Genomic DNA, 13,802 nt, shown 5'->3' with positions numbered 1-13,802 from the left:
AGACAAAACACAGAAGCAGGAAGTGCAGAGAAGCAACACTAAAGAGAAGACAAACTGACCTTCAACACCTGGAACTCAAAGGAAGCAAGTGCGCTTCTGTCCCCACTGCCTCCATAACACTGCTGGGGGAAGGGGGGAAGATAATTTAGTGGGGTGTGGCAAACACTTGCTGCATACAGAGAAGAAGTGTGCAGTGGCGTAGCTAAGGAGCTGTGGGCCCTGGTGCAGGTTTTACATGGGGCCCCCCCAAGAACTTTATACATAGCAATTGATACAGCGCACCAAAACTTGCCAAGGACAACCACAGTGTCAGAGGTGCAAGAAGGGGATTGGGAACAGTGTGTTAAGGATTACTACTATTCAAAGCATCTATAGAAGTGATTATTACCAGCACAGGACCAATAGAGAGCTAATACTGTGATAGAGGGTGGACCCTTCGGGGCCCCTCTGGCCCAAGGGCCCCGGTGCGGTCGCTACCTCTGCACCCCCTATTGCTACGCCCCTGGAAGTGTGGAATCTGACTGCATGGTTTGACATTAACAGCCTGTTATTACATACAAAAAAAACCAAATAAGTTATTCTGGACTTTAGGACCACCAAAAAGACCAATTACACATCAATAATGATCAATGCAGAGGCTGTGGAGAAAGTTTCCAGCTTAAAGTTGTTGGGAGTCACCATCGCAGAGAACCTGTCCTGGGCTAACAATGCTTTAGCTGTAACTGGCAAAGCACAACACCTCTACTTTTTTCACCATCGCAGAGAACCTGTCCTGGGCTAACAATGCTTTAGCTGTAACTGGCAAAGCACAACACCTCTACTTTTTGAGAAAATTAAGGAGCGCTAACCTTCCACAGAAGCTGCTGGTTAATTACTACAGATGTACTATAGAAAGCATCTTGACTAAATGCATGACAGACTGGTACAACAGCTGCACCAAGGCTGGTAGAAAAGCTCTGCAGCGAGTTGTTAAAACAGCAGAAGTCATTATCGGCACTGAACTACCATCACTTGAACTCTTGTATAAGACTCGCTAAATGAAAAGGGCCAAAAACATTATCAAGGACAACACTCACCCCGAAAACGTCTTTTTGGGGCTCCTTTCATCAGGTAGACATTTTAGATCAATCCACATACACACAAACTGACTGAATGTAATTTTGTTTTGTTACGTTACACAATGACAATAAGGTGCTTGACTTTTGCAAAAAGACACCTAATGCTTTACGTAATGGCTTGAGCTGGGATTTTAACCAAGGTCAAGGCCTCAAAATCCCACATCAAAGACCTTACCAGTACGCTATCCAGCTGACCATATGTACAAAGCTTTAATCAGTTCAGGTTGTTTTCTGCTAAAAAATATGCTTCCTCATGCAGGATGCAACTAAAATGTCAGTAGATACCCTAATCATATCCCAACTAGAATATTCTAACAACCTTATCTGTTAAAGAGACTCTGAAGCCTCTTTTTTTCCCCCTGTTTTTCCACTTGGCTCACCTTTCTCTTTATGAGCCAAGCAGAATTGCCACTTTCCCTGCAAAAAATGAGTGTGTTATCACCCTGGAATAGGCAGGCAAAATCCTATGACTTTCTTGGTCATGCATTTTGCTGCCCTGCATTGTCGGAGGAGGCAGAGCTGTTTGCAGGATCTCTGCCTCTTGGTGTCATTTAGCACTAATTATGCCGCCCCCTCATGCTCGTCTGGTGCTCTGAGACTCCAGGCAGAGAGCTGTGAGCCATAGCTGAAGAGGAAAGGCTCATACACACGGGGCACAACTGTCGCCACAAACACGTGGCACGCGCATGTCTGGGCGACAGTTGCCCCGTGTGTATGAGGCGCGCACCCCGAACAATCGCCGGCAACTTCTGTCTCTGCAACTGTCGCTAGTCCACCACGCGTACTGCATGTGTATGTGCGGACTAGCGACAGCTACCCACAGCCAGAAGGGAGCTTCCGGCGGGGGACGAAACTTTCAGCAACAGCTTCCGCCGCGTCTCTGCCTGTTGGGCAGAGACATGTAGACAGCTGTCGCTCAGGCTGAGCTGTCGCCGAGCTGTTGTGCACACGTCTCCTGTGTGCTAGCAACAGCAATAATGGTGCCCCGTGTGTATGAGGCTGAAGAAGAGAGAGACATGTGCTGAGCTGGACACTGTGTACAAAATCCTAAGGCAAGAAATACACAGGGCAGTGATGAAAATGCAGGATAAATGTATAATATTGTTACCGAAAATGTGAGTACTGAAATAACAACAGTACTGAAATAAGAACAGCATTGTTGAAGCATACTTGAAGTGCCTCAATGCCAACTCACTGCTAGACCCACTGCAATCTGTATTTCGGCCTGCCCACTCAACCGAAACAGCTCTCACCAAAGTGGTCAATGACCTTGCCTTAGCTAAAGCTGAAGGTAAATACTCCATTCTCCTCCTCTTTGACTTTCAGCAGCTTTTGACACAGTAGATCATCCTCTACTCCTCCAGTCCCTTCAATCCATGGGCATTCACGACCTCGCCCTGACATGGCTTTCGTCCTACCTCTCCAACCGCTCCTTCACAACCTCCTTCAATGAATCCTTATCCACCCCCAACCACCTCTCGGTGGGAGTCCCCCAAGGCTCGGTCCTTGGCCCCCTACTGTTCTCCCTATACACATCCTCCATTGGCAAGGTTATCTCCTCCATGGGTTTTAACTATCATCTGTATGCTGATGCCAGATCTATCTCTACACCCCTGACATATCCCCCACTACCATGGACAAGGTCTCCTCCTGCCTATCAGCCATCTCCTCCTGGATGTCCGCTAGGTTCCTGAAACTAAGGTTACTTACACACTAAGACGTTGCGTTAGGTGCTACGTTAAGGTCGCATAACGTGCACCTAACGCAACGTATGGTGGTGCGGGAGAGGACGGTAGAGTGAGCCGCGTTAGGCGGCTCTATCTGCATAAGGTCTCTCAGGGTGGCGCTGATTGGCCGGCGGGACCACGTGATGCAGTGTGAACAGCCCACTTGTGTTACATTGCTGTGCGTTGGGGGAGCGTTACAGGCTGCACTAACGTGCTCCTGTAACGTCCCTGTGTGGAAGCAGCCTAAATCTAGACAAAATGGAATTTATGATCTTCCCAACCCAGCACTCCCTGAACCTCTCAGATGTGCATGTCACTGTTAACCACACTACCTCTCAAGCCCACTGGCTGGGTGTCACCCTGCACTCCCCTTCACTCCCCACATCCAAAACCTCACAAAGTCCTGCAACTTCCACCTTCGTAACATCTGCAAGATCCGCCCTTTCCTGACCTCTACCACCACCAAACTCCTCATCCATGCCCTCATAATTTCCCACCTTGACTACTGCAATGCCATCCTGTCTGGTCTCCCTATGACCCAAACAGCCCTGCTGCAGTCCATCATGAATGCGGCAGCCAGAACTATCCACTCCTCCCATCACTCCACCACGGTGGCTCCCCTCCGTGAATCCCTCCACTGGCTTCCTATCCAGTCCAGAATCAGATTCAAGATACTGTGTCTAACCTACAAATCTGTCCAGAAAACCTGTCCAACCTACATTTCCAATCTTACTCAGAGGTACACACCTAGCCGCTCACTCCGCTCCTCCAATGAACTTCGCTTGACCGCCACCCGCATCACCCAGTCCCATTCACACCTCCAGGACTTCTCAAGAGCTTCTCCAACACTATGGAACTCCCTACCTCCACCCATTAGGGCAGCCCCCTCCTTCAACATCTTCAAGAAGGCCCACAAAACTCACCTTTTCACTCTGGCCTACCACCCCTCACAAGTGCTCTAAACCCGAACTGAACTCTGGTCCAGGGCCGGCGCTACCATAGAGGCAAAGAGGGCAATTGCCCCAGGGCCTCAGAGCTTGTAGGGGCCCCCAATTTTAAAGTTTCAAAGGAAAAAAAATACACATTTAAAAACCTGCCGACTTTAATGGTTAATAGCAAATCCACCTTAAATGCTAGAAACCCTAAATTTCAGGATATGTTAAGGAGATCATTGGGAATAAGAAGAAAACATTTTTTTCAAAAAGACCTTATAGTTTTTGAGAAAATCGATTTTAAAGTTTCAAAGGAAAAAAGTATACTAATGCGGCAAATGTCACTTTTAGTAGCAAACCTAACGGTAGTGTAATTTTACATGCATCAAAAGAAAGAGCAATAAATTTCCTGACGGGGTTTCCTGGGGGTCCATACGCAGCCGCAGCGCTTTGGCCAGGGATCGCTATACAGCCGCAATATGGCTGCATGAAGATCCCTGGCATTTTTTCCTATTTTCCCAATTTTTTTTTTTATGTATAGAGTGTGGGAATTTTTTTTTTTAAATTATGTGGGGTCCCCCCTCCTGAAACTTTTTAACCCCTTGTCCCCCATGCAGGCTGGGGTAGCCAGAATGTGGAGCTCCGAGCGATTGGGGCTTCACACCCTGACTATACCAGCTGCCTAAAAGGTCCCTTAATGCCAATTTTTGTTCCGGGGTATCTGTTAGGGGGCCCCCCAGGTTTATTTTGCCCTGGGGCCCCATTGTTGCTTAAACCGGCCCTGCTCTGGTCCCCTACCTTTCGTATTCCTACCTCTCCCTCTAGATTGTAAGCCTTTGGGCAGGGCCCTCCTCCTTTTGTGTCCTACCTGATCATGCACCTCCATTACTGTGCACCCATGCAATGCATCTGAGTGAACCTAACTTGCCTAACCTCCATGCTCCCATCCAGTGACTGACTAAGCATTACCTGGTACTCATAATGTGCTGCGTGATCTGTTTTTTCTTGTATTCCTGTATTGTCATATTGCTGTATGTCACCCCTAAATATTATCTGTAACCTAAAATAATGTCCAGTGCTGCGTAATATGTTGGCACTTTATAAATACAATAAAAAATAACTAAATAACTAAATAAGTGAAAAAGTAAAAATGTATTTCTATAATTTAACATGCTCTAGAGAGCTTATTAAATTATAAAATGCTCACATAAACTGCCCTGCGTACATTGTTATAACTATTACTGTTTTTCTAGGTGTCCACCATAAAATTCCCCATCTGACCTCAAAGCAGGGCCTACTCCTTCCATTACTGCTCAAATTATGATGGGGCGTCTCACCAACATCAACTCTAGGGAGGAGAGGAAAGTGGGCAGGATGATGTATCACAGTATAAGCAGGGCTGGAAGGTGTAGGCTTTGGCTTGTGGGGCAAAGCTAAACTTTCTGCCCTTCCACTGGGGATTTATAAGGTGGGCTCCAAGCAAAACAATAATATTTATAGTAATGAATTCACCACAGTTCAGAGGAGCTTTATGTGAACTATCCAGTGCATGCTCAGTTAAAGAAGCGTATCATTTAAGACAGAACGTATTTGCAGGGTATCAGTTTCACGTGACCACAAAGTGAATCACAACACACATCACTTCAGCAGAGAGAGAAAAGCCATGATAATCTTTCCTTTATGGCTTCGTAAGTTAGGCATAAATCCATGCCCATTACAAAAATACTGGTGGTTCGGGGTCGTCATAAGTTCATTGGGTAGCCTGTATTTGTCCTTTTCACAAAGCTTGGGCCCACAGGGATGGAACAAAGCAATACTTTGCACTGATTAATGATAGAAGAGCCTAAACAGAGCTTTCTTGAAGTAAGGATTAAATGTTCTGCGATAAACCTGTGGTTCTAAATGGATGCCTACTTTGCCTGGCCATGATTTAAATTTGCCCTGCACACTTTCCTATGTATGGCTGTCACCAGGGCCAGTTTTAGCAACAATGGAGCCCTAGGGCAAAATAAACCTGGGGGGCCCCCCAACAGATACCCCGGAACAAAAATCGGCATTAAGGGACCTTTTTGCAGGTGGTATAGTCAGGGTGTGGAGCCCCAATCAGTCGGAGCTCCACATTCTGGCTATACCAGCCTGCATGGGGAACAAGGGGTTAAAAAGTTTTAGGAGGGGGGACCCCATTTTTTTTTAAATTCCCCCCCCCCTCCCCCCCCAAAAAATTTTTTGCGGGGAAAATAGGAAAAAATGCCAGGGATCTTTACACAGCCATATTGCAGCTGTATAGCAATCCCTGACCAAAGCGATGCGGCTGCGGAGGAGTTTCCACCCCCTGGAAACCCCGTCAGAAAATTCATTGCTCTTTCTTTTGATACATGTACAATTACACTACTGTGACATTTACCGCATTTAAAAGTATACCGTATTTTTCGGACCATAATACGCTCCGGACCATAAGACGCACCTAGTTTTAGAGGCCAAAAATCAGGGGGAAAAATATATACTAAATCTGGTACATCCATTGTGCAGGGGTCTTGTGGAGCTTCTCCCCCTAAGCTGTCTTTATCTAAACTACACTGCCCAGCTACACTGCTGCTTCCATTGTCTACACTAATCCCTGCATACACTAATTGATGCATACACTAAACACTACAAGTGCAGGCCTTTATCACCTCTCCAGCCAGCGCCCAGCGGTAGTCCTCCATCTGCTTCTCGGAGCTGGGGATCAGAGAAACTACAGGCTGAGTCATGACCCACTTGTAGAGAGTGCCCAGTGGATGTTCGGAGGGGTATGCCCATGAGGAGCATACCCATATGCCAGGAATATGCCCAGGAGGAGTACCTCCATGTGCCCAGAAGGATGCCCATATGTCAGGACTATGCCCATATGCCCATGAGGAGTATGTCCATGTGCCCTGAAGGATAGCTATATGCCAGGAGTAGGTCCATTTGCCCAGAAGGATGCCCATATGCCTGGAGTATGTCCATATACCCAGGGGGATTATGGTATGTCCATGTGCCCAGGAGGAGTTTGCCAATATACCCAGGAGAAGTATGGTATGTCCATATGACTAGAAAGAGTCTGGTATGCCCAGTCACTCAAATAAATCACGAGGCGGCACACCACTAGCTGCAAAGATGCGTGTATTAAGAAACAGAAGCACTACATGTTACGGAAAATCCTTCATCAGGTGCATCCTGCACCTGATGAAGGATTTTCTGTAACATGTAGTGCCTTTGTTTCTTAATACACGCATCTTTGCAGCTAGTGGTGTGCCGCCTTGTGATTTATTTGAGTGCTATCAGGAGACCGTGTGAGCAATCCGGTTGAGGCTCGGCACCGGCAAATTCCAGGACAGTAAACACCTGGCACTGCTACCGTGGAACTCCATAATGGGTTTGGTATGCACAGTCCTATGCCAATGTGCCAGGAGGCAGATGCCCAGCGGATGGTCCGATGTGCACAAGTTTCCGGCAACCTGGAGAGAGGCAATGTCCCAGTGAGTAGGCAGGAGGCTCAGATCAGCATTCTGTCCCCAGCAGGTGCAGTGGAGGACGATCGGACACCGCACTGGCACACTCTGATCGCTGTCATTTCCCGGTCCTCCTGGTCTGCGTGGCCGCACCTCCAGCGACACCCCCCCCCCCTGGATTGGCTGCCGGTCTGAAGTGTTTGCTCATTGGCTGAGACAGGACTTCTAATCCCGCCCGCAGAGCTATCGCGGCCAATAAAAATGGACTCTGTTTCTATTGGCCGCTATAAACTAAATTAAAGGGACACAATTATTCAATGAGTAAAACGTTTATCTCGGATACACTTTAATTAACAGCATGTCTTTAACTTTAGAATTCTGCAGTTATTTTAAGGATTAAAATGTTAACTTTTTTCACAGGCTGAGGGCTGCAGATGCAGACCAGCTTCTCTGTGTGTAATGATCACAAACAGAACATGGCTGCTCTCATTGTATCGCAGGAAGAAATCTCTCCTTAACTTAAAGACAGAAGAGTTAAGTTTACTACATGCCTTATCACCATGGTGATAACACTAGAAACAGCTCAGAAACGTTATTAAAGACAGGAAATAAGCTTAGTGAATTGAGGCTACTGTCACAGACACACTGACAGTAGAAAAGAAAACAACAAGTTGCAGCAGTAGCAAAACATAAACAGTGCAAGAAATGGTAAAACAATTCTACAACAGGTACAGTGACATTGCAAAAGAAAGCGAAAAACAAGACAAAAAGAATAAAAAGAAGTACTGTATATTCTGGCATATAAGACTACTTTTTAACCCAGTAAAACCTTCTCAAAAGTCAGGGGTCGTCTTATACGCTGGGTGCTGAAACTTTGGGGTCGGACTTTAAAATCTGGGGTTGCTGCATATGGTGAGGGAAGCACAAAAAACGTCTGCGGCAACATCCCCATCGTATGCTGCGACCGTATGAAAGCAGCTAGGGCGGTGCTGTACAAGTATGGTAGCAGAAAATCCACTCACCAGGATTCCTGGAAAGAAGTGACTTAACATGGCCTCGATGATGAGGTGAGGGGGCACCTCACTGGTAAGGTGTAAGTGAAGGGTGATGCCCGGGGTATGGAAAAAAAAAATAGAGCAGTGCTGTGACCAGAAAAACACGCCTCTTTACCCCATCTGGCCTGCCCTTGTATCCTATTACCGTACCTTCTTCTCTGCCTCTTAGATTTCACTCCTGAGGATTGTAGTGAAGTGGTGCAGGCGCGCATATGCGAGATCTGAGAGGCAGAGAAGGAGGTACTAGTATACAAAGGCGGGCCAGACGGGTGAAAGAGGTGTGTTTGCGTTACCGCTCTGTGTTTGCGTTACCGATAGTCTTGGTGACAGGGAAAGCTGATCAATCCAAGCAGGCTTTGTATACAACAACCAGCCAATCGCCGGTAAGGTACATCGCTTGCCGTGATTGCTCGGTTGTTATATACTGGGTGCTACACACAGTACAGCACCAGTAGCTGTACCTGTTTATACAGTATAGCACCAGTACATACGGTACAATATATAAATGTCCAAGAGTCAAGAGGGTTAGTCTTATAGGGCGAGTATATCCCAAAATGTATATTTTAACTGGAAAAGTTGGGGGTCGTCTTATACGTCGGAATATATGGTAAGTGAGAATAGCACTTCTCGTAACATGGAATGCGGCAACTAAGGAGGTGTTTCCTTAAGTGTGTGAGAGCGCCGAGGGGCTTGTAAAGAGTTCAATAGTCTTACAGCTCTCACCGCTCAAACAATTACTGCAGGATGGTGATAAACTACCCAGAAGTCACAGCAAAACATCACCAGCCTCTTAACATGACTAATCACCTTTTCAATTTCTTTTATCTATCTGGTTGGAATTCCATTTTTGGTTGAGCTTTATATAGTGATGACCTGCACTTGTCTTGTCTAGTGTCATTTTTAGAAGCAGCAGTAGCCCTTCTTCATCAGTGTGTTTTGTACTCATGGAGCTCTCTAGTAAGGAAGGAAGCCTAAAGGTCCATACACACAGCAAACAAAAGTCATGGAAAACACTTGACTAAGGCTGTGGAAAATACTTTACCGCCGACTCCATTGAACCTACCATTGTTTTCCGCACAATGATATTGCAACTCATTTAACCATTTAGCAGCCAATTTATTTACAGGCTTGAAAGTGCTCCAGGCCAATTTATTTTAGCACATTTTTTATGTCTTATTTGATACATTTCACTGCTTCTAATTGGTACTGATGTAATGTGTATTTATGGCTATTTGTCATTAGGGGGCAGTGTGAGACAATAACAGAGGACTTCTACTTTCAGTTTCTATATGTTCTGCTAGAGAGAGATCAAAGCATTCCAAAAATTTACAGCATGAGTTCTGTACGAGTTTGAGTATGCTCCACATGTCAGCATTCAGTAGAACAATGTCGTTCACACGACATTGTACACATGTGGCCAACTGCACGATATCTCCCCAACAGTTATGTGAGTTGATCCACCTGACAGATCAAGCACATATCAGTTGCTTGTCATGTCGTTTTCCTACATTTTTGCACAAGATTGTCATCCAACATGGTGAAATCTGTAGTTTGTTGGATACTTACAAAGACTTTAGTTGAGCATGTGTACGAGGCCAAGAAAAGGTTAAACAAATATTGTGTTATTTACTTATAATGTTTTGGGAACTTGACCAATGGTCATGAGCACATGCCCATGCACAATTTGCTAAAAGTAACATTTATTTATTTCTTTTTTTTTGCACACATCTTGGGAGGGATTTTTGCCCACTCCTCTTTTCAGATCCTCTCCAAGTCAGTAAGGTTTTGAGGCTGATGTTTGGCAACTCGAACCTTTAGCTTCCTTCACATATTTTCTATTGGATTATCTATATTTTCTATTGGATTAAGGTCTCGGGACTAGGCCATCCCAGAACCTTCATGTGCTTCTTCTTGAGTCACTCCTTTTGTTGCCTTGGCTGGGTTTTGGGTTAATGTTGCGCAAGAATACCCATCCACTACCCATGCCCTGGCTGAGGGAAGGAGGTGCTCACCCAAGATTTGATGGTACATGGCCCATTCATTGTCCCTTCGATGAGCAGAAGGTGTCCTATCCCCTTAGCAGAAAAACACCCAAAAAGCATAATGTGTTCACCTCCATTTTGGACAGTGGGGATGGTGTTCTCAGAATCATAGGCAGCATTCATCCTCCTTCAAACATACTGAGTTGAACTGATGCCAGATAATGTCCGCAGTATGGCAGCCTCGCTTCTTGGCTTTCGGACATTATCCCCCCTCATCCTTCCAGAACCTGTATGAGCCAAAACCAATTCAGGGTACAATCCCTTGTTTGTACTTGGTGAAATAAATGATTCTGATTCTGATAGCTCAATTTTGGTCTCATCTGACCACAACATTTTCACTCAGTTCTCTTCTGGATCATTCCGATGTGCATTGGCATACTGCAGACAGGACTGTACATGTGCTGTCTTGTCAGGAGGACCTTGCAGGCTCTGCAAGCTTTGAGTCCATCACAGCATAGTGTGCTACCAATTGTTTTCTTGGTGCTATGGTCATAGCTGTTTCGTCATCATCCTCATAGTCATTACAACTCCATGAGGTGAGATCTTGCATTGGAGCCCCATACCAAGGGAGATTGATGGTTATTTTGTGTTTCTTTCATTTGCAAATCCTTGCGCCAACTGTTGTCACCTTCTCTCTGGTGAAAGTCTTGTAGCCCAGTCCAGCCTTGTGCAGGTCTACAAGCTTGTCCCTTACATTCTTAGACTTAAATCTTAGTCATGAGGCCATATGCAATTCACTTTTTCTCCTGAGTTTTCTCCTAGGAGATAATTTTTCATCTTCGATTTTAAAAAACTTTTTAGCACTTTGTAATGGAAAAAGTACCAAAAAGTAGGCGAAAAAGTACTATCAAAATTATTTTGGGTATTTTCTTGCCTGCTAATGGTTTAAAGGGCATTTTATTTACACGTTGTGTAAATATCACCTTGGAGAAAACTCAGGTGAAAAAGTAAATTGCATATGGGCCATAGGGTCTAGTTTGTAATCTGATTGATTGATTTTGTGGACATTCTGTGGACAGATGCCTTTAATACAGGTCTTGTAACAAACTGGGATTAGGAGCACTCCTTTACAGAGGGTGCTCCTAATCTCAGCTCATTACCCGAAATCTTAATCTTTCAATATGGGATCAAATACTTAATGAGCATCAAGCTCTGACTTTAGAACACTGGCTTTTGAGGGTTCTTGCATTATTCATTCATTCTTTCACAGCTGCAAGAAACCTGCTATTACAATTATAGACTGGTCACTTTTTCATCAGAGGGCAAACTGGCAAAATCAGCAGGGAATTGTTAAAAATTGATAAATATTTTGTTCTACGTTGGCAGGTCTGAATGGAGAACAGAATAACACTCATATAAGGCACAAAAGGGCACTCCTTGATCTTGCTGGAATGATTCAATGTAGGACTGGTCGTAGCTCTCTGTCATATCTTGGTTATGGTTGCTACTGTGGAATTGGAGGAAGAGGAATGCCAATGGACAGGACAGATCGGTAGGTCATTTAAAAAAATTCTTACATGTCAGTGGTGAAAAACACAATGCAGGCTGCCAGTAAGTGTTCCCCTTCAGTGCAGAATCACATTGAGACAATCCATTCTCAAGGGAGAAAAAAAACCAAAACTAAATCAATTGCTCAATATAAATGTATGTGAAATACGGGTCCATAAACAAAAAAGTAAAATGGACACATTTTTGTAATGCCATGTTATAACTTTTTTATTTTTTAATTTTGGCTAGATGTGTAAATAATAAAGTTTTCTGAGGTTTCACTACTGTGCCCTTAAGAGACTGGAATCCAGAAAAGTCTTCCACTGGGGACCCAAAGGGGCAATTAAACCACATCAAAAGCTCTAATCCCATTCCTCTCCAAAACTATAAAAAACTGAGTTGTAGTTTAATACAGATCATCAGAAACACCCCTCCACCAAGGCTGGACAATAAACTAAATCAGAAAAGGATAAACAGTGGCACCAAAAAAGAATATATTACACTAAAAATCGCTTAAAAAGATGGGCCCCCCAGAGCTGAGATACTGTCCTTAACTGACACCCTTATTGCCTGAAGAAGCGGGTTCGACCCACAAAACACATCAAAGCAAAGTGGAGTTTTCTCCAACAAAGTGTTGTTTTTTTTAAAATCTCAAAACTGACCAATCGTGTCGTCAATGGGGAGGTAAGTCCAATACTACTTCACATTTTTAAGCTTTTTTGTGTATTATTTCTTTTTATTGACCTTTACATAGTTACATAGTAGTTAGTTTGGTTGCAAAAAGAAATATACATTTTAATAAATAGTAAATTAAGCTTTAATTAAGGGGAATGTTTTGTTTCATCCCTAAGGATGTATGAACTTGTTCAGCAGCTCTTCTCCTTTTTTATTTTGTAAAATTAAAGCTTTTTTAACAAAACTTTTTATTAATAATAAATTCAGAATAATGTTCTTTGAAATGCATATAAAAACTGTGCCTGTACTTGGGCTTTATTGTGCATTTAGCACTACTAAGTTATGATAGGACTGAGTCATCAGTAAGCCTATAAACACCGTTTTATCTTGGGAGAAGAAATATGATGCTTCTTTTTCTTCCTTCATTCCTGTTTCTGCTCCCTGTCCCTGGGTAGCCCCTGTGATTAAAGGTACTTGCATATTGCTCTTTCAAACGACCACGAGGTGAAATATTTCAAATACATATACAATTTTACCAGAGTAGAATGCACTATAACTCAATTTTTCCTAAGTCGCTGTCTCTTAGAGTAGGTAGTAAAAATCTGCCTGGATTTGGACTACTTCATCTCCTCATGGGAGATTGTCAAGAATTCCTTTATTTTCAAAGCATCACCTGCAGCTGCCCATGTGAGCTGCACAAGACGAAATGGACTGAGAGAATGACAGTGACATCTGCTATGAAACTTGTGAGCAGAATTTAATAGTCTTTACAGTCTTTGCAAATACATTTTAAGAATAGTGATGAGCAAAAATTTCGCATAGACATAATTTTGCAACAAAAGTTGAAAATTACAATGCAAAATCATAATGCAAAATTTCAGGAAAAATCTTCATTCATTTAATGTTTAATTGTAATGATTAGTAAAAATGAGTAAAAAGTAAAAATAAAAAAATTAGTAAAAATAATTAGTAAAAAGTAATATCTCATACATTTTTGCTTCTTTTTTATGTAATTTTGTGCCAACTTTAGGGGTGAATAGCAAAGCCCCCATACATGCTCTTGCCACCAGGAAAAAGTGTTTTTAAACTCATTTTTCTAAATTTAAAAAACCTCTTTCTTTGCATTTTTAAAAGTGATTTTCTCAAAAACGACTGTCTTTTTGAAAAATTAATTTTTTATGACTTGTACCCACTATTCTTCTTCACATATGTAACAATTTTGGTGACAATAGCATGTATTGGGACTTTGCTATTCACCGCTAAATCGGCACAAAATTACTTGAAAATTATGC

The 13,802-nt window shown here is 43.5% G+C and overlaps 1 protein-coding gene across 1 annotated transcript in view; it reads left to right on the top strand.

The window, feature by feature from the left end:
* The window catches only part of LOC137524637 (phospholipase A2-like), a 52,757-nt gene that overhangs the window by 10,795 nt on the left and 28,160 nt on the right, over positions 1-13,802 (top strand). Inside the window, exon 2 of the mRNA XM_068244743.1 lies at positions 11,674-11,839. Coding sequence (XP_068100844.1) covers positions 11,674-11,839 — 166 coding nt within the window. The remainder of the gene's footprint in view (positions 1-11,673; positions 11,840-13,802) is intronic.

The sequence above is a fragment of the Hyperolius riggenbachi genome, chromosome 7, assembly GCF_040937935.1.
Source record: "Hyperolius riggenbachi isolate aHypRig1 chromosome 7, aHypRig1.pri, whole genome shotgun sequence".
Taxonomy (NCBI): Eukaryota; Metazoa; Chordata; class Amphibia; order Anura; family Hyperoliidae; genus Hyperolius; species Hyperolius riggenbachi.
This window is presented reverse-complemented; position numbering and strand designations above follow the sequence as displayed.